We start from the raw sequence: 21,791 nt of genomic DNA, 5'->3' as shown, positions 1-21,791 counted from the left end.
GAGACTGCAGTTGTTAGTTGAAACAACACTGACCTAGGAGACTGCAGTTCTTGGTCAAAACAAGCCTTGTACCTACCAGACTGCAGTTATTTGTCAAAATTAGACCTTTACCTAGGAAACGCAGTTGTTGGTTAAAACAAGACTTTTACCTAGGAGACTTCAGTTATATATCGAAACAAGACTTTCACCTAGGAGACTGCAGTTATTTATTGAAACAAGACTTTCACTTAGGAGACTGCAGTTATATATCGAAACAAGACTTTTACGTAGGAGACTGCAGTTATTTGTCAAAACAAGACTTTTACCTAGGAGACTGCAGTTATTTGTCAAAACAAGACTTTTACCTAAGAGACTGCAGTTATTTGTCGAAACAAGACTTTTACCTAGGAGACTGCAGTTATTCGTCGAAACAAGACTTTTACCTAAAAGACTGCAGTTATTTGTCGAAACAAGACTTTCAACTAGGAGCTGCAGTTCTTGGTCAAAACAAGACTTTCCCCTTGGAGACCATAGTTTTTTTTGTCAAAACAAGACTTTCACCTAGGAGCCATCATTCTTGGTTGAAACAAGACTTGAACCCAGGAGCCATTGTTCTTGGTTGAAACAAGACTTTACCAAGGAGACCATAGTTCTTGGTCAAAACATGGCTTTCACCTAGGAGCCATCATTCTTGGTTGAAACAAAATTTTCACTTAGGAGACCACAGTTCTTGGTCAAAACATGACTTTTACTGAGGAGTATTTCAGCTTGTTATTGTTAAGTTTGCATGTGTCTTCTGTCTTTGATGTGGCCCATGAAGTGGTCACTACAATGACAAAGGGTGTGGAGGTTCAGAAGGATGCACAGTTATTGTAGAAAGAAACAATTGAGCCAAATACTTCAAAACCTTGACAAATAAAGCCTAAACTATGTACATGTCTAAATGCTGCACCACTGGGAAGGGCAGAAACATGTCTTTTTGTAATGTGGTTGACCCAGCCTTTTTTCCCTCCCTTTATAGCTTAGAGCCCTGCCTTAACGCCTTCTGGATCCATTAGTTTCTCCTTTTTTCACTGTTGAATAACCTGATATTAGAGATCAAGCACTCCATAGCTGACACATCAAATCCAGGAAGCTGTTATTGGCTTTGCTTCTTAACTTCTAAGAGATTTGGAAAAAGTGTGTTAATTCCAATTCTCTTCTCTGTCTAGCAGATGCTTGGTGAGTAGGGGGATCAGGAATGCTGTGAGCCACGACCAAATTTGGTATTTTCATGTGTCACCCCCAAGAGTGAGAATCAAGAGGGTGACTGTGTAAAAGATAAGCTAGTGTTAAAGCCCCTTATAAGTAACATTAACTGATGTGCTTAGCAGTAAAAATAAAAAAATCCATGTGTGTACACTTTTAGTTTTTGGCAGTTTTAGTTTGGGGTGGCACTAGCAGAGAACATGTTGTGTTCAGTACATTCCTTGGCAACATGCCCCTTAGATTCAACTATTTTTTGTATAAACTGGGCTATTTTGGCCTAATGGTGGCACTTAACAGTGGGTGGGTGGGGGGGGGTCACAAAAAACACTGGGATTCATCTGTTGGAAACTGTAAATATACATAGAAACTTTTATATCTGGGAACAGGGCTTTTGGGGTGTTAGTCATCGCAATCAGATCAGATTGTAATGACTATCCTGATACTTGTAAAGAACTGGTTTTAGATCATATGTCTTCATATCATCAGTTATGATAAATACCCTCAAAGACATGATGCCTGAGGTGTAGTTGTATCCCAGTACTAGTGGGTAATAGCGCATAGTACCCATTTGGGACTTGGTTTCTTCAAGATAACACACATAAGCTGAACACAGCTGATTTAGATTCACTAAAAATCAGCTTGAAAAGGACAACATGTGATGCAGACAATGCTTTAACATTTTTAATAGTGCAGATATCTGAGTTTTAATCAGTACCCACATGAAAGAAATTAATTGTTTGGTACCTTACTTTAAGAAATACCTTTTTCCTATCAAGATTTGTTATACATTGAACAGACAAAAGACAACTCTGACAAATGTTAATGTTATCAAGGTAAAACAACCAAGCAACAACTTTAACAAATATAATTTTCTAAAATTGGCATCATTTTGATCAAAATCAGCAACTGTCTGGACATGTTTGTGGACATGTGTCATATATATACTGTTATGTTGTGATGATGAACAATGTAAGGTTATAAATAACCATTTACTAGTGAGAAAATAATAAAATAATAATAATAAATAAATATATAATAAAAGAAATAAACAAATAAATGTTCAATTAATTAATTAATTAATTAATTAATTAATTAAATTTTATATAAATAAATAGAGAAATAAATAATTTAAATGCATACATAAATATATAACACTCGGTAATGAAACATGATTAAACAAGTTTCACTTTCACTTCTTATAAGTTGACTTGTTGTGGCTTATTCATGACAAAATGAAACTTGATAGGCAAACATTACATACTAAACCACTATTACACTCGTCTCCTCTACAGGCTGATAGACATTTGTTCGGGAGAAACACAAACTGCACCTTTTCCTGAAAACACGTTCCTTTGTGCACATGCCAGAGGAGTGGTGTGTGTGTGTGTGTGTGTGTGTGTGTGTGTGTGTGTGTGTGTGTTTGAATGAGACAAGGAAAACAGTTAAGTGACTTTCCATATGCTCCGTCATGCTTTGAGCAAAACAGACAGACAGCGGGGGGAATGGGAGGGAGGCGAGAGTGGATGTCTGTGATCATGAAAAGGAAGCCTGTCCAGACAGTGTCAGATGTCAGATGACATCATCCTGTCTAATAACTTCTGTGTGTGTGCGTAGGTGGGGGGTGGGGCTTGAGAGCATGCAGCTCTGCATATAACAGGAAAGAAGCTCATTCAGTCATTCAGACTCAAGCAGCAGCAGACAGAAGCTGAAACTACATACAGCCGCTCAACTACATCTGACATATTTCAACCAAAAGGTAAGAAACACAACTGGACTTCAGAGCTTTTAAAATCACAATTATGTAACAAATCTAACAAAGTCAAGACATTTTTCTTACAAATTTCTTCAATTTGATGAAAGTGTTACTTTGCATTGCAGTTATATGAACAAAAACACATCACAAGGAATAATAGTTGGACAGGTTTTGTACAACTCCATACCACTGTTTTACTATTTTATTGTTTTTAGGGACTGTTCATTACTTATGGGGGGAGGGGGTGGTGCAAAAAATGGGAGGGATGTAAAATATTTTTAAGCACTGGGGAGCAACATGTTTGGGTTTTTTTCTTTTTTGGCTTAAGAGAGGGGTTTACAAATTTAGATGGTTGTATTTTGTATTTTGTTTAACGCTGATCTTTAAAGAAAACTTCAAGAGTTTGAACAAATTGCACATTTTTTCACAGCTGGAAACTGTAAAAACAGGAATGGTTGTTGGATTTTAAAATTTCCAATGGTCCTAGCACACATTATGTGTGACAAATGCGTCCATGCGAAACTTAACCAAGTCTGAGATTAAAATAGCGATATTTCATCAAAATCACTTTATTCTACATCAACTTTAAAATGTGGCTGAAAATAAATTGTTTTTATGAACTAACTAGCATGCACGACAAGAACTTTTAACTTTAATTTCAAACATCAAAGGGTACAATTTGAAAATCTAATAATTATTGATGAACCAAAAATGTTCACTTCAGTAGCACTTACATCCACCAAACTTTCCCATTTCATTCCTAGGTTTCTACACATTATAGCCTGATTTCCCAATATTTTATCCCTAAAAACATGGCAAAAATGTATTTAATTTTTTTATGGCTGTTGACAGTATTTTTTGATTTATGGAGCGATAACCTATGACTCTTGATATGACAACAAAATGAAACAAGAATTTTGAACCTGGTTTTATCCACTGTTCAGATTTCTGTTCTGGAAATGTATGCAAATTAGAACATATTTCATTAAATACTGACTCATTTGCATATTTACACACAATTTTAGAAAACATTTTATTCAGAAAATAATTGTCTTGTGGTGAGTAATGAACTGGGAATGTTTCATAAGGACATCTATTAGTTAAAAACGATACTCTATTCTTCCAGGGTTTCTCCCCTTGTGGTCATGTGTTCATTGTGGAAAAAAATGCCTAAATTCCCAAAAAGGTAGTGAGGATTCATTATTCCTATTGAGGTGATGGAGTTAGTACTTTTATACCCATACTTTTTACCCTTTTTTAATACTAACAGTGGTGGAAAGTAACCAAGTACAAAGGTAACACAGTTTACTTTATCCATGGTCCAGTGGTTTATAGAATATTGCACAACTGCTGTGTGTTGCTCTCTGTGGTGATCAGTGAAAGCATGTGTGTGTTCAGAGGTAGATGTGATCACTTATGCAAACAGAGGCACTGACCTGTGATTCAGAAGCAGGTCTTTGGCACTACTGCTACAGTATGTAAAGTATGCTGTAACCACAGTGTACCATACACTATTGATATATGCAATGGAAAGCCAATGTTACTGACACACACAAATTTTCCAGTTAACACAGTGATGTGAATGCGTTCACATCCAATATGAGTCACGTACGTACATGTAATACAATGTAGCTGCAAGGTCAATGACTTCATCTGGGCCTTGACCAAATTTAAAGGGTTAGTTCAACAGTGTAAAATTGTTCAGTTTTCTGAAGAATTAAATCAGTCAGATCAGCTGGCCCTAACCTTTTTGACTTAGGACCATGGATTGATTAATAAATAGGCCTACTGCAGTCAGGCCCAGGGGCCCAGAGTGGTAGGGGGCCACCTGGCCTTTACCTGCAAAATGTCACTCAAATGAACATGTACACTGACCAGGAAGAGACTGAAAATGAGCACAAAGAGACACAGAATAACTTCAAAAATGGGCAGAACAACCACAAGGAGACAGAAAATTACTACAGTAAAACACAAAACTACCAAAAAAAACCCACATAAAATTACCTCCAAGATAACCAAGACCAAAATAACTACAAAAAGACATCAAAAAACCACAAGCAAACACAAAATAGCTACAAAGAGAAACAAAACGACTATAAGTGACACAAAATTACCCCAAAGAGATACAAAAAACAAACATAAAATGACTACAAAGCAGTGAAATACTCCATAAAAGACATAGATATACTTCAACAAGACCCATACGACTGTAAAAAGACACAAAACAACCACAAGGAAACTACAAAAAGGCACAGAACCACCACACTGATTACATATTTTTCTCCCTATTTTAAAACAAAAACCTATTTAAAATGCACAAAAGGAAAAAAATGAGGCTACTGATGTGGGACCATTTCCTGTATCACTGCATCATTGTTGTCTTGACGCTAAAAAATATCCTTGGCATCTTTTCTAACGCCCTAAGTCTGACTGAAAACATCTAAGAGCTGTTTAGAGTCTTTTTGCAGTGCTGTACTCACCTCTTACAAGAAACAGAAACACTCACATGCTGAGAACATATGGGGCAACATTTTGTCGTGATTTGTTCTCCTTTAGGATGAGGTATTACTGATGCCAGTGACAGTGTGCATACGGCAAAAAAATGTTCCCTTTTTTCCCCAATGAAATATTAAGTAGATAAAAGGTTTTACTGTCACTGTCTGAATATAAACAGACCACGATCCAACTCACACCTACTCTCCTCTTTCTTTCCCAGGATGCTTTGTGTGTATATTTTCCTGTTGCTGACACTGAGCAGAGTGGGGCTGGGCTCTCTTCAAGATAAACAGACTGACTTTGGCTTGAAGGTCTTCTCACAGCTGGCTCAGGACTCTGCAGACAAGAATGTGGCCTTGTCTCCGTACGGCGTGGCCTCTGTGCTGGCCATGGCTCAGCTTGGTGCTGCTGGAAACACCCGCAGAGCTTTAACTGCTGCTATGGGCTTTTCTCTGCAAGGTAAGTAATAGATTAGAGACACTAAATCCCGAAGATCTGTGAATTATTTGGGTAGACTGTGCATGGGAAGGTATGTTGGTGTAGGCTACCATTGGTGTAGTCATAAAACAAACCCTTATCTTGCCTCCCCTGCAGAGCGAGGGAGGTCTCGGGTGCAGCGCCTCCTGCAGCGTGACCTGTCCAGTGAGGAGGGGGTTGAGACAGCCAGCGGTGTCATGGTGGAGAGGAAGATGAGCCTGGAGAAAGGATACCGCCGAGCCCTGGCCAAGGCCTTCCAGACCCACCCTAACCAGGTGGACTTCACCAAGCCAGACCAGGCAGTCAGCGTCATCAACTCATGGGTCTCCGACCACACTGCAGGTACTCACACCATCCAGCTAACAGCATGTCATTTGCAGGATTATTTTGTTTTACTTTGCTTGCAGATTTTGAATCCTTTGTGACTTCATTGCTATCTTTTCTTCTGCAGGTGCTATCCCAGAGTTCCTGGCATCTGGATCTTTGACTGATGAGACCCGCCTGGTCCTCCTGAATGCCCTCCACTTCCAGGGCCTCTGGAAGGTTCCCTTTGACCCCAAACTGACACAGGAGAGGATGTTCCACTGTGCCAATGGCAGCAGTGTGCCCGTGCACATGATGAGACTCACCAATCACTTCAAGTATGGTAGGTTCAACACACTGAACCAGTGCACTTTATCTATATTTGACATAGATGACAGACTGTGTGTCACTTAATACATCTATCTCCTTCTCCTTCATCAACAGGTGAGTTTGTGACTGCCGATGGGGTGGACTATGATGTTATTGAGGTCCCATACGAGGGGGACTCAATGAGCATGCTCCTGGTGTCACCCTTTGAGCCTGAAGTTCCCCTGAGTACACTCAGTGCAGATCTGAGCAGCCAGAAGATTAAGCAATGGAGAATGGAGTTGAGGAATGTCAAGCGACAGCTGGCCATGCCCAGGTGAGGGAGAAAGAGTCAGACAGTTTGTGGGTAGCTCACATGAAATTATTTGCTGTTCTCATTACCTGTTCGTATGTATACCTACCAAAAGTAATGCACCAGAATTTGTATATGTCCCAAGCCATCATGAGCCAGTAATTTTATGCAAACCCACTTAATTGTGAAGGGGGGCAAGGTTGGATGGTGGACGGGTCAATCAAACACAGGATTTTTCCCCAGAAAACCGGTATTTGTGTCCTGTGAAACTTAGTGAACTTAACGTTAATTAAGTAATGTGACAACATCCGACCATGTTCTTTTTCTGAAACCTAACCTATGTACCATCTCTTGCCTAAACATTACCTACATAACTTCTCTTACCTAAACCATACCTACGTAACTTCTCTTGCCTAAACCTTATCTACATGACTCTACTTTCCTAAACGTAACCTATGTGACTTCACTTGTCTAAACCTTACCTACACATTTCTACTTTCCCAAACCTAACCTACGTAACTTTACATTAAGTACGTAACATGATGATGTCTAAACATTATTCCTTTCCTAAGCCTAGCCTAACTGGTAGTGGCACTAATTTGTTGGGTACTAATTTGTTAGATATCATATCATACGAACAGTTACATTAGTATACTCTGGAAATTATTTGAAAGAAATACTAGTAATGTTTTACCATTTTTGTGTCATATTGATTATTATGTGGCTGCCAAGAGGGAAATTGAGGATCTATGTGTGTTCTTGCAGGTTTTCTCTGAACTCTGAGGTGGATTTGAAGACTGCTCTGCTTAACATGGGTCTGGGAGACATGTTTAACCTGGCTACTGCTGACTTCACACGCATCACTTGTAAGTTAACCTCTTAGGAAAAACAATTAGTTTGTTAGGAAGTTCACCATTCCATATAAGCATGTTAAAAACTACAATAAGTTTAGTGCATTTTTGCATTTAGTGCATTCAGATGTATCTAATCTGTGTGTGTTTCTGCCCTGCAGCTGATGAGAGGCTGTGTGTGTCCAAGGTTCTGCAGAGAGTGAAGATTGAGGTGAATGAGCGAGGAACCAAGGGAGCAGCAGCAACAGGTAGGCCCACTACTGATACAAGCACTGGACTCATGAGTTTCAGTGTTTTAGAGAGAGGCTAATGCAGAGGGATTGGACATTTTCTATCTAATCATTGCATTAGGTCTCCTATTAGAAGATAAGTTTTCTCACCATATGAATAGCTGAGTCAAACACAACAAACACCCAAAATTATGGCCAGATCTATGTAATTATCCTTTATGTGAAGCTACAGTCAAAGCCAGCAACGCCTTCCTACCTTACTTATGTGACTTTTGCCAAACCTTACCTACGTTACTTAACTTTCCTAAATCTTACCCACATAACTTCTCTTGCCTAAACCTTACCAACATAACTTTACTTTTCTAAACTTTGACTAAGTAACTTTACATTCCTAAACATTATATATTTAACTTATCTTGCCCAAACCCTGCCTGTGTAAATAAACTTTATCTAGCCTACATAATTTTACTTTCCAAAACCTTACCTGTGTAACTTTACTTTCAGGGTTAGGATTAGCAAATAAAATAGGGTTAGGGTTATAGCACATATTTCTAAATATATTTTGTGTTTAATCAAATTATAACAACCAAAACTGAGACAAGGCCAGGGTGTATTCAGGAGTACTATTAAGGATTTGGGGCTTCAGGCAAAAACAATGACCTGTTTTTCATTACTTCCCTCCGTTAGCCGCTGTGATGTTTTCTCGAATGGCAGTGGAGGAGATTACTCTGGACCGACCTTTCCTCTTTCTCATCCAGCACAAACTTACAGGTAACACTCTTTTTATGCTTTATTTTGAAATCCCATTTTAGAATTCAACCTAGCTGTCCAGGTAGCATCTTTAGTCAGTGTTTCTGATGTTTTACTTCCTGTGTCCCAGGTGCTGTTCTGTTCATGGGTCAGTTCAACCAGCCTCAAGAACAATAACCCACTCGCCTTCATTCCACTGTGTCTGACTACTGCTGCTCATACTCCACATATACATGGTGACCACACCAGACCTACTGTACAGGGTTCATATGACTGAAAGCTTTATTTATAATGTGCTTAATACAGGAAGACTGGGGCAAAGGGATACACAGATCTAACATGACAGACATTGGAAACATTGACTGAGAGTTTATATGTTTGCTGTTAATTTATTTCTCTGAATGTTTGAGGTTGATGAGATGGAAAGAAATATGAAGGAAAGTTAACTGATTAGGTAGTTTACTGTTGTCTGACACAACAGGCACCAATGCACTGCATGAGTACCAAAAAATTTGTATTTTTTCTATCTATTTTTGCAATGTTATTTGTAATGTCTATTTTTGTTATTGCCTTGTTGTTGCAAAGTTACATTTGTGTTTGGCCATATTTATATTTATTAAAATACTATGTTTTTACAAAGCTGCAATGTGTGATTACTGTGGTGTTGAGATCTGTGGAAGGTCAACACTGACCTCTTGTGTTCAAACAGCCAAAAGTCATGACTTCAATGCTTCACATGCATATACTCATTACTTTAAATTATGCAGACTCAATGAAGCCCTGATTAAATATAATGTAACTATAAGCTTTCAGTGAAGTGAACTTTTCTAGTAGTTTGCACCATAAAATAACCAGATTATAAGAAAAGCTAACACTGTCAGATTAAATCCCTTTGCACTCTAACTTGTCTTAACTGTAAGAATTTTTTCCAAGGTATTTAAACCTTTGTTGTTGAAAACAATAGCAAATACAAGTAATTATTACATTCATTATTAAGGCTAAATATTTTATGTAATTTTACTCTTTTTAGGGGCCACACCACACCGTGTCAGTATACATAACTCTTTATGAAGTGTTGGTATTTGGACACTGCGATTTAAAAAAAGTTACTGCTGCCCAGTGGCATACGGTAGTTAGGATTGGCCCCAATGCACGCTATTATGATGGGCCCTAGTGCCATATTTTGCATCGAAACAGCCACTGTATATTTTATAGTGTTATTACATGATCAAATACTGACTTGATGTTGGACATCATCAAAATACATATTACCAATCATCGGCATCAAAGGTTTTAAATAGTTTATTTGTAGTTTATGTAAAATTAACATATCATTTTGTTATCAATTGTTACTGATTATTTCACAAAAGAAAAAAAAAACATAGATGCAAATTGCTTGCACTGCACTGCTTGCACTGTCTATATTTACGCCCCTGCTGCTGCCACTCTTTGTGGTGGAAATTAAACATTCACTGACACTAACCAGTGGTAGCTTTTCACAACATGGGTGTTCAATGTTAGAAATGAACATCTTTGCAGTTTTATTCAAAGTCAAGCCAGACATTGAAATTCTACCCTAAGCCTAGTGTTAAATGGCATCTAGCGGTGAGGCTACAGATTGCAACTGTAATACCAAAATCTGTGACCCATCAGATTCTGTCACAGATTCTGCACCAGACTCCCTTGAAAAATTGCTGAATTTTGTGAGTTGTTGAGTGGTTAGGGTTAAGGTTTAAGGGCTGGGTCATGGCTTTTGATGAGTTGGTGTAAAATAACCAACTGAAACTTCTCCCGAGTGCTAAGCAAGGCAAGGCAAATTTATTTATATAGCATATTTCATACCCAAAGGCAACCTAAAGTGCTGTACAGATGACTCAAGTCAAAGTTTATTGTAGCCCAATCACAAAGTAGGCCTTAAAGGGCTGCACAAATCGTAATTTCAATTTGATTTCAGTGTCAATTTGATCTAAAAAGTCTCAAAGTCCAAGAAGTCACAATTAGCTTCAGAGGGCTTAACAGCATACGACATCCCTCTGTCTTTGGACTCTCAAAGTGAATAAAACCCATAGTGTAATAGCCTAGAAGAGAAACACATAAAAGCTGGATATTTATATTTTGACAAAAACAATAAAAGTCCTCTCACCTCCTTGTCAAGTGTCTTACTCCTGATATGATGCAGTAGGTGACCTTTGACCTCAATTCTTAAAATATCAGTACCGTTATTCTTTAACAACACCTTCTACGAAGTGAGATCTACTGTGCATTCCAATGCCCATACTACCATACTAAATAGTATGCCAGAAAAAAAATTCTGTATGTCCCAATACATAGTATGTCAAAAATACCAGGATGTTCTACTACATCTGGTCTGATTTGGCAGTATACAAGCCAGCATGCTTTTCCTTATCCGCTGCGAGGGTCCTAAGGACAGAGGGATGTCGTATGCTGTAAAGCCCTGTGAGGCAAATTGTGATTTATGATATTGGGCTTTATAAATAAAATTGATTAATTGATTGACTGATTGACATTGACTGAGCTGCAAACAGATGTCAGCTTGACAGCTGATCGCCAGCTGTGAGAAGTCACAGTAACAGATGACAGCGCATTCAAGTAACTGATGATCAGTGGAATAGTAATAATAGGAATATTGATTGTTTAGGTTAACAAAATAAGCATACATATTACAAAAAACAACAGGACATAACTATAAAAATATCAATGACAGAGAACAGCAGATGTAATTTAACTGTCGCAAATATAATATGCTAGAGTCTACAATCTGTGCAGTTATAACTTTAAAGTTAAACTACATACATTGCAAAGTACCAAAAGAGCTCTCTGGGATGATCTCCTTCTCTGGGACTTGGTAAGTGGTGTTTGTTTTATCTTCAAGGTAATGGATATTAAAGCAAGAGGATCAAAGCTTAGAGTGTAATGTGATGAGAAAGTAGTATGTCCTCCTGACTGTGTTCATACTGCATACAACAGTACATACTTTTTAAGGGCAGCAGCAGTAAAAGAAAAAAGAAAAAGTATGTGATTCGAAACATACCCCTTATGAATGTGACAACCAACCCTGTTCTGCCCTACACAATAATAAACATAAGCGAAGAAGAATGACTTTAAAGCTGAACAGATAATGTAATAATGTAAAGAATACACAGGATTTTTATGTACACAAGTATGTGAAAAAAAATAAGTGTATATATAAATAGTATATAAATATATAGGAAAAAGAACCAATGACCAACAATAAAATTAAACTAAAAGGAAATACGAGTCTATATACAAGTAAAGTGGTCTCTAACTTGTAAACTATACAAATGGCACATATGAAATAAATACTAAATGAAAATGCATTTACTAGATGCAGCATGTGCACATGTATGTATACTGTATACACAACATGTAGGATTTATATTGACAGTGACAGATGATATGTACATATTAAAATATTGCAACATTAAAAACTGTAAAAATTAAAATCTATAATGAGAGCGATGGATGTGTTACAGAGTTATTGACAGTATATGACTGATTCACACAGAAGATACGTAGATAGGCTAAATGTTGTTATAATTTCATAAGTGCAATGAAATTGTAACACCATTATAATTTTAAAAGTGCGATTTGATCATTTTAGCTATATAATTTTCGATAAATGTCATAAATTGTAATTAAATAAGTAACTGACATTCCAGCACAGCTGTCTCTCAAAACCCCTAATCGCATCAAGACGAGGTTGTATAAAAAATGTGTTACCTGAGAGGCTAAACCCAGGGGATGGAAAAAAAAAAATGAAAAAGCATACGCATGCTCAGTAGAGGCGGAACTGCTCAGTGAAGCAGGGGAATGGGCTGAGTTTCAGTTACAGTACTGTATCTGACACAGACATGCACTGTCAACGTTAGCTGCGGTGTATTCGTTTACGTGGACCAGGCAGTGTAGACGTAGTGTTTGTTTCTAACGTCGCAGCATCTTAATACATTCGAACAAATGGTAAGTTAATCTTACTGCTTCTATTTCGCTTTTAAACAAGAGAGCAGGAGCTAGGTGCTAAGCTAATGCTAGCAAGGTGTATGGTTTCAGGAAGTGTCCACCTGCGCTACCTTTAACTTACCTGGCTTCCGTCAGCATAGCCCGCTAGCTAACAGGCCGTGTAACCGCATAGGGTGGAAAATAGTCTTGACTTTCTAACACTCAGTAGAGCTTTTAACTAGCCTGTGGTCCGTGTAATGGTAGCTGTATCTCAATGACATTGAGTAATGTTAAAACAGAGCATGACAGACAGTGCTAAATTTAACAGCTGAGTAATAGCCGAGCTTCCTCGTTGCAGGTAATGAGTATAGGCCCAGGTTTTAGTCAGTGTCAACAATGGAGATGACAGTTAGATGACTGTTCACTCAGCTGCCTGTTTCTAACTGCCATCTACCAACCTTTAGGTTGAATATCCAGCAATGAATTTATTATTACATTAGAATGCACAGTAACTATTATTTTGTCACTGTTGAAATGTATTAGTACACTTAATAAACGTGTCAAAATAGTGTACGTAAATATCCACAAATGCTCTTTAATTTCATTGGCTATAATGACAGCTGTGGCTGGCAGATGTAGGGAAGCCTGGGGTTGGTTGGCATGCTTTTCACTCTCTGCTGTACTTCTCTGATATAATTTATGTTAACCAGCTAACCAGCAGCAAATGAAAGGTGAAGGTCTCAACTGTAAATAAACACATCTTATTTAGGGATGCACAATATTGGATTTTTTTTTTTTGCTTATTTTCAATATGCCAATATATAACAACTAATTTAGCTGTTAACTGTTACTGATATCTGTATATCCACCTTTTTCCCCACTTCATTTTAGTAGAGAAAATCAAGTCTATTCTGTAGTAGAATTGACATCATATTATGCATGCATACCCTTATCGTGATGGCCCAACAGCAGATGGAGACATGAAATACAGTACTTTTCAGTGTATGCTGAAAAGTTGCTTTCATACTTTTCAGTTTATGTTATATTCATTCATTTGTGCAAATTAACAAAAAGCACATTGGCCAATACCAATGACATGCTCATATTATCATGCATCTCTAGTCTTGTTGTAGAGTTGGGTGATATGGCTAATAATGTTATCGTGATAAAAGTTTCCATATCAGGCAATACTGATTTATCGATAACAATATTGAGTGCATTTTAATCCCATTTAAAAAGCCAAATAGTTATTTCTTTCAGTGTCAGAAATTAGCAAGGGCCACGGGCCATTTGGCCCGCAATTTATCCAAGAATGCCCCCAAAAGCCATGTTCTGGGGGCCAAAATTGCCCCCAAGTTTTCGAAACAACTATATGTATTTATATTTTTAACTGTATTAAAATCTGACATTAAAGTATAATTTTATTTTCATTAAATTAATTTACTATCACGTCTACAACTCATTTTCCAGACATAATCAACGAGATTGCACTGATTACGTGAGAGTAATCTGACAGAGAAGGGGAGGGGGCTTTGCTGTACCATAAGTATAAATTAACCATTTCTTGGGTGATCTGTGTCGACACAATGACAAATTAATGAAAAATTAAGGTAGAATGAATGTTAAATTTTAAATTAACTTACTTCCAGGATGGCATCTAAGGAATTTATAGTAATTTGGCCTTTTTAACAGTAAAAGTAACTGTAATGTGGTGAAACATTAGTGCTGCTATCAGTAGATTAATGGTTAAATCATCACATTTAAACTGGTTGAATTATAGGAAATCTGAGTGATATTTTGCAACCATAACTTTATGTAACCCATTATTTGTTTCATTTATAGTGGTTTCTACTGAAGAGTGAAGACACTATCTTAGTTGGTTTTGCTTTTCATGTGCTTATTGTTAGAACATAATTACAATTTTTTTGATGGCCCCCAAACATTTTGAAAATGCCCCCATTTTTTAGACCGTGGGGGCCAAAATTGCCCCCAAAATATTTTGTTAATTTCATACCCTGATTTCTTTCAAGTTTAAAGATGATTGATTTTTGCTCCTGAGTAAATGTTGAAGAAACCATATGGTTAATGGCGGTTTAAAAAATTCTTTATTGTGACAAACATGACAAACATTTACCAAAAAGCAGATCATTTCACAAATCTGAGGAAGATTCTAAACAATCATAATTGAAATAATGTCAGTAAGAAATCTTTCTACTGGTCAGGAGCATGTCAAACTTTTTCTACAGATGGTATAAAACATTCTGTTTGAGCTGACAGTGGAAACAAAATAAATAGATAAAACTAAAATCTCAGCTGTGGTCAATATGTGCATTCATGTGCATTTCTCAATCAAAACAGTAACAAAAGACGGACTTTGATGACGTGTAGTAACATGGTTCATTCATTGCCTGTAAAAATCTTTTGTGATGAGACTCAGACAGAAATTATGTTTAGAGACGAGGAAATGTATGAAAGTTTTCACGTTACCGTTAGTCACGTTTTGTGATATCATTGTAATGAAATAGCTGGTTAATATGTCATGTCACATCACTTACTTAGCATTAGCTTTAGATGAGTCGGCTATACGGCTACTGTAGTTAACGTTATCTGGCGAATTCAGTTGTGGGGTAGTGCTGTGCTGTTATCTGTGGTAAAATACAATCATACTAAAAGTAACTTTATGAGCTTGTTGAATGTTGTAACATTATAATGTTACAGTATGTGTTGGTGGCCGATCTCATCTGCTTCTTCTTCTACTATCACTACTGTTTCTCCTCCTCCTTCTTCTTCTGGTAAATGGTGGGTAGCAACTGGTGTTTAAGGAGCATTACCGACCCCCTCTATGGGCGTATGTGTGGTTTAATTATATGGAAGACTTATTGAACATTTATTACATTTCTATCAAGAACGAGTATATTGAGATAGTCATCATTATATTTTTATTGCCCAGCACTATCTTAATGTATCTTTATCAATTAACTAGAAGTATTGCATTCATAATGTTTCTGTTTAACACAGTTTTATATGTTTAGTCCACAGACCACTTTTTTTTAAAACTTTCAATTAGGGCTGCACGATTCTGGAAAACATGAGAATCACAATTTTTTGTCTTATAATTGAGATCACGATTCTCTCACGATTTTTTTCAACATAAAGATATATTGTGCTTATTTCCTGATACAAAAGGAAAAGTAACAAAAATTATAAATAAATAAAAAAAAAAATCATTAAATAACAAAACCTATGATTGTACCTGATACAAGACACACAAGTCACATAAACTCTGGTCAGCAGAGAGGGAACACTCCTGTTTGTAGCTTAAATGCAACAGCTGACAGCCTGACACTGACCGTAAAAACAATAAACTTTAGTCTCTTGTCTGAACAATTTTAACAATAATATCAGTGTTGAACAACATTTTTCTGAGGTAGGTATTCCAGGCCTGGAATTAAGTCAAAATTAAACGTTTCAACACCATGCATTTGACAGTATTCACCTAACATAGCCTACATATCTTTAATTATATAATTATTTATATGTCTTTATGTATATTTTTACATAAATTCCCAATATTTTATTTGCCTTTAAAAAATCCTCTTCCTTCATTTAATTTGACCATGTTTAATGTATTGTATAATATGTATTAATTCTCTACAGGATCTTGTATGTTCTTTAATGTGTGTTCAGTTTATTAGAAGGAAAAAAAAAACATTTTGGTAAACCCTCTTCGTCAGAGAGGATCTTTGCCTCCCAGTTTGTTCCTGGCGGCAGAGCAGAATGATCCGTCTTTCTTCTAAGAGGATGTTTGTCCCATGAGAGCAGGCATCTGTTCTCCGTGTCTGCAGTGTGAACATCTTTCGCTGGCGATTTGACAGTCACTAGAAGCACATTATGACCCTTTGTAGAAGTTTTTGTGTGGTACCTATGTTGTACATGAGCTAACGTTAGCGGCTAAGGACTGAGAGGCTGTCCGGTATGTGAGTGTGTGTGTGTCTGTCTGAGGAGTGTCAGTACATTAACTTGTTAGCCGTAGCCTTGCTGTTCGTCATGTTAAAGTTATCGTCGGCAGCCCTGAATAGCTTGTAAAGTTTTAGCATAGTTAGTTAACACATTTGTTATCGGGCCATGTGTTTACTGCTACAGAAAATTAATAAATCCTTGGTTTCCTCTCTGCCGTCTTTTATCACGCTTGCTAACGCTAAGTTAACTTTACCAGCAGGTCTGAATGAGGCACAAACTGAGGCTACAGTTAGCGGTGTGTTTCCCCCCTGTCTTGCTGCTTTCCAAACTGCCGGCCAGCTGTCGCTCTGCATCACGTTGGGAGCGCTTGTTTTCATGCAGATAATGTCCCGACTCCCGGCACGGGCGGGGCCGGCAGAATCGCCGTCATTGAAAAATTAGATCGCATATGCATATGAATCGAGATCACGATTTTATTACGATTAATCTTGCAGCCCTACTTTCAATACAATAAAAGTAAAATTTAACTCTCAACAAAAATGTTCAGATGTGGGGGGTTTTAACACAGTAGATGAGTGCCGGACAAGAAAACAACTATTTTTACATTTGTGTTTCCGTGACTTTCAAAGGACAAGTAAATAGCTGTGTGCCAATCAGCCCCAGTCTTCCCTCCAACTGTAGGTTAGCTAATTAAGTTGGTGGAACAACAAGATCTCTTGGCTGTTTCAGTTAAGATGTGTGTATGCCATTTACACTCCACAGATTTTTTTTTTTTAAAAGAAGATATAGCACTTTGACGTTTAACAAAAAATAAGATATTTTTTTTTGTTTATGTTCAAAAGGACCATGATTCACAGAGGTTGCAGCAGGCAGTTTAATGTTGTGTTAAAAGCAGATCTCTAAATTAAATGTGTAAATTTATAGTTTTTGGTAATTGTGTAGCCAACTGAAACAGCAAACTTGTGATAAATTAAGTTGAAACTTCAAGTATTGGAGATGAAATTTTTAGGTGTCATAATAAATAATAAACTTTGCTGGAAGTTGCACATAAATTATATCAAAGCCAAAATTTCAAAGTCAACTGCAATATTATATAAAGTTAAAGATCTTTTAGATCAAGCCTCATTATACACCTTATACTGCCATACATTGCATATTGTGTGGAAGTGTGGGGAAATACATATAAAACAAATACAAATCCAATTTTCATACTTGAAAAGAGAGCCATAAGAATTGTGAACAAAACCTCATACAGAAAACCAACAAACTCATTATTTATTAAACTAAAGACTCTGGAATTTGAAGATTTGGTCAACTTTAAAACAAAAACAAAAAACCCAAACAATTATCACCTTAAAGTTATTTAAAAAAAAAGAGAAAGTCAGCATGCTTTGAGAGGTATTTTTATAGTCAGAAAACTTTGTGAGAACCAATGCCAAACTACATTGTATTTCATTTAAATGGAACAGTTGTAGTGAGGAACTGAAAACATCTATTACGTTAAGTAAGTTTGAACAAAAGTTTAAAAATAATGTCTTTATTGAATATGAAAATGGACTGTAATACTGACGTAGAAGAACAGGACACAAAGTGTGTAAGTTGCCTTTTGTTAGTTGTTTTTTTCTTCTTTTTGTGTGTGTATGTGTTGTATTCTTTTTTTTTATGTTTTGTCTTGTTTGCCTGTTTTGTCTTGTTTTGTTGTTGATTGCTAAATATGATGTGCTGTTAAAATAGTAGGTGTTATAAGCTGTAGCTTCAGCCTACACCTTTTTTGGACTGCAGAAGTGTCTTAGTTATGTGAAATGAGTTTATTGTAATGTTTTGCACTGTACTATTTAATTGTCAGACATTTTCAGATTTTGTGAGACGTTGGGACTTCATTTACATGAATTTGTAGATTAATACATGTTCTCATTTCTATTTGCAGACCAGAATAAATTCTAAAAATAATGACCTCCAGGTTTCAGCTACAGCGTAGTGATAAGTTAGATATAAAAAACATTGTTAGATGAGACTTACCAGCAGTTTGTCATTACTGCCATAAGTGTCAAATGTGAAGTTGTAAATCACTAATATATCGTATACACATGTATACGGTTTTTTGCACTAACCAAATAGACATGTATCCTGCTGCTGTAAAACAAATGGGAACCACACCTCCCACTCTGTTTCTCTGTCATTTAGACTATATACAGAGATAAAAACAGATAGCAGGCAAATGTAAGTAAAAATAAGTGGTACTGTATATTTGTGTTAGGATTGTGTCAGGTGTAGAGTTTTATTAAAGCTGTGATGATGGCAGAGTCACTGTGTTGATATTAGTGAGACCATCAGGTATTTTCCTGTGAATAAAATGATCTGTACATTTGGTTATCATCGGTTTATGTGGGTTCACTGTGTGCACTAGCTGCAGTACATAATTTTTGTGTAGATGTGGAGAGAATATCACACCAAACTGCATGTAGATATCTGCTCATTTAAGAGAGTTATGCATAGCACCTAGTTTATAAAGTTGTTATAGCAAATGTGTTGGCATACACTTGCCTGCTTGCATATTTAGCAGACACAGAGCAACATTATCATCACCTCACCCATGGCCTAAATATATTTTTCATTGCTTTATATTAATGTCAACCTCAGTCCCATGCAGCTGTATGGAGGACTCTCAGTTGCTACAGCCTGCAAACTGAAGACTTATAGCAAGCTAACCTCATTCCATTTTATAATACTATATCCATTATAGCCACATTGAAGGATTCCTTTCAAAAAAATCCAGTGTCGTACAGTTTTGTCATCATTTTCCTCAAATTCTCAGCTAATATTCAGAATGTCTCAAACACTCTACAGTAGTCAGCCATTAGTCGCGATGATAGCAGATGAACTCGCTAAGGGTTTAGCTACCACCGCTTCTCATGACCTTTGCCTTGCAGGTCATTAGCAGTTCATTGAGAGTCTCCCATGATATTATTGGACCAGGCCTAGGTATTGACTGATACTCCAATTCCTAATTGACATTGATTGGAAATAAAAAAATTTAAAAACAGGCCACCTTTAGTTGTTCTGAAAGGAGTTTGGTGTGATATTCTCTATTGTGCAGTATGTCTCCATTGAAATGTTCTCTATGAGGAATGGCTTAATGAAACACAACACTTCCCAATTACATCCCCCTGCAGAGCCAGATAGCCACCATTTTAGACGTATGCATGTGCGAGTGTTGTGGCCAATCAGAGTGTAACAGTCCCTTGTCAGTCAAACACTGATAATAGTTTTTAATTCATCCAATCTCTTCTCAGTAGTGGGAGTAGTCAACATTAACTAGCTAGCTATGCTAGCGCTAACTAGCGTCTGCGATTCAACTCCCTGATCGTAACGGAATAGAGTAACATCAGACATTGTTCATTTTAGCACCACTGCTGCGAAAGCATGTTCTTTATTTAAATTATTGGACAATTAACAGACAGTGAATCATAGTTGCTTGTTTCTGGCTGCCAGCAGTAGCTTGCGCAGCTAAATGTCAGCTAGGTTAGCTGAAAACCTGTCTATTTCCACTTAAAAATGTAGATTAAAAAAATGTTGCCATCTGTTGATACTTTGTGTAGTGTTGATGCTTGCATGGATGGTCTGAAAGGGACAAGCCCACCTGTCCAGAGGGTAAGGGTTACAAAACCCCCGGGAAAAAAAAGACAGGAAATAGACAACTTTTCAGCTAGCTAACGCTGGCAGCCAGGAACAAGTATCTGTGACCCATCGTCCATTTGATAATCTAAACAAAGGTTGTCGTCCTAAAATGAACTGTGGTGAAAGTTAACATATTCTGTAATAATCCATGATTAAGTTGACAAGTAGACAGTGTTAGTTAGCGAGCTAGTACACTAGCTAGTGGAAAAGTTTTCTACTTCCACTTTAAACAAGCAATTGCGAACATAAGGCTAACATTACATTATTTTACAACAACAGTCTTAAACATATACCTATCTCAATCTGTACAACATAAAAGTAGGGATGGGTACCCAAACCCAGTACCAAATTAGCCCTGGGGCTAACTTATCAAAGACTGTAGTATTGATAAGCTCTGACGGTATGTTCTTTATCTGTATTTTTATTCATTTTGGTTTAATTCATTATCATCCCGCAGACCCTCATCCTTGCTCTGTGCCGGGGCTGAAGTGCTCCACATACACACACATCCACAAACACATGCACATGCCTACACAACACGGTAATCAGTGAACAGCCGGGCAGCCGCAGTGGAAACAAATTGAAGTTAACTCAAAAATTACTCGAGCTGACGACAGCTACTCTCTTTACTGTAAGTGACATTAAACCTTAGCGAGTAAGAAGCCAATACTTTATCAATACATGTGTTCAGCAAGAATAAACATGTAAATATGCAGACAGCGATACTTTAATATGCTCCATCCACAGTCTCTCATCCACCGACACTAACCTACACAAGCATGCTAGTTTAGCTAATAGCAAATTGTTACTAATAAGCTCAAACGACAGCTGTCTGTATGTAGACTAGCTTAGTTTGACACTTATCTTAAAATTGGGCAGATACTTTTAAACTTAGCTGCTGGCTGAGACAAACAGCCCCTCCTCTTTCTGCCAGCGCTAATGCTACCTGCACACAGTGAATCACATCAGCAAAGAGGGAGCAGGACAGAGGGCAGGAGGACAGAGGACAGGTGGAATGACTTATTGTGACTAATAAAAACTAAACTTCTCTCAGTTTTGTGATGTCAGGAATATTATTATGATTATAGTGATGTTGCTGTTGTAAAAGTTACTGTTGCTACTCTGGAAATGTTTAGTTGTATTCAGAATATTCAGTTATCCTATTCTGAATTTATTCTTTTTAAATTAATATATTTTCTAAAAAGCAATTATTTACAAATGAAGAAGAACCGATAAGAATATCGATAAAGTACCGAATCGATAAGGAGTATCGATAAAAGTAGTAGTATTGATAAAATCTTAACCATACCCATCCCTACATAAAAGGGTGTGGTACTTGCGTATTCGCACGTCTAATACGGTGGCTCTGAAACTTGTGCATGCGCATGTGTAACGGTGGCTCTCCGGCTCTGTAGGTGGATGTTTCTCACACTTCTTGCAAATGTTTCACCTTAAAAGTCTACCATGAA

At 37.1% G+C, this 21,791-nt stretch overlaps 2 protein-coding genes across 2 annotated transcripts in view; both read left to right on the top strand.

Annotated features, from left to right (window-relative positions):
* The first annotated feature begins 2,868 nt into the window (after positions 1-2,868).
* Positions 2,869-9,345, top strand: serpine1 (serpin peptidase inhibitor, clade E (nexin, plasminogen activator inhibitor type 1), member 1). Its single transcript, XM_033651774.2, has 9 exons — positions 2,869-2,983; positions 5,697-5,935; positions 6,071-6,295; positions 6,405-6,599; positions 6,701-6,899; positions 7,641-7,741; positions 7,888-7,974; positions 8,644-8,727; positions 8,837-9,345. Exons 2-9 carry the CDS (start codon positions 5,698-5,700, stop codon positions 8,881-8,883), a joined length of 1,176 nt encoding a protein of 391 aa, XP_033507665.1. The 5' UTR covers positions 2,869-2,983; position 5,697; the 3' UTR covers positions 8,884-9,345.
* A 3,190-nt stretch (positions 9,346-12,535) lies between these two features.
* The window catches only part of ap1s1 (adaptor related protein complex 1 subunit sigma 1), a 31,319-nt gene continuing 22,063 nt past the window's right edge, over positions 12,536-21,791 (top strand). The window contains exon 1 of the mRNA XM_033651747.2: positions 12,536-12,705. Coding sequence (XP_033507638.1) covers positions 12,703-12,705 — 3 coding nt within the window. The 5' untranslated portion in view covers positions 12,536-12,702. The remainder of the gene's footprint in view (positions 12,706-21,791) is intronic.

This window comes from Epinephelus lanceolatus, chromosome 22 (assembly GCF_041903045.1).
Source record: "Epinephelus lanceolatus isolate andai-2023 chromosome 22, ASM4190304v1, whole genome shotgun sequence".
In the NCBI taxonomy this organism is placed as follows: Eukaryota; Metazoa; Chordata; class Actinopteri; order Perciformes; family Serranidae; genus Epinephelus; species Epinephelus lanceolatus.
Note: the sequence above shows the minus strand (reverse complement) of the source record. Positions and strands in the feature narration are given on the sequence as shown.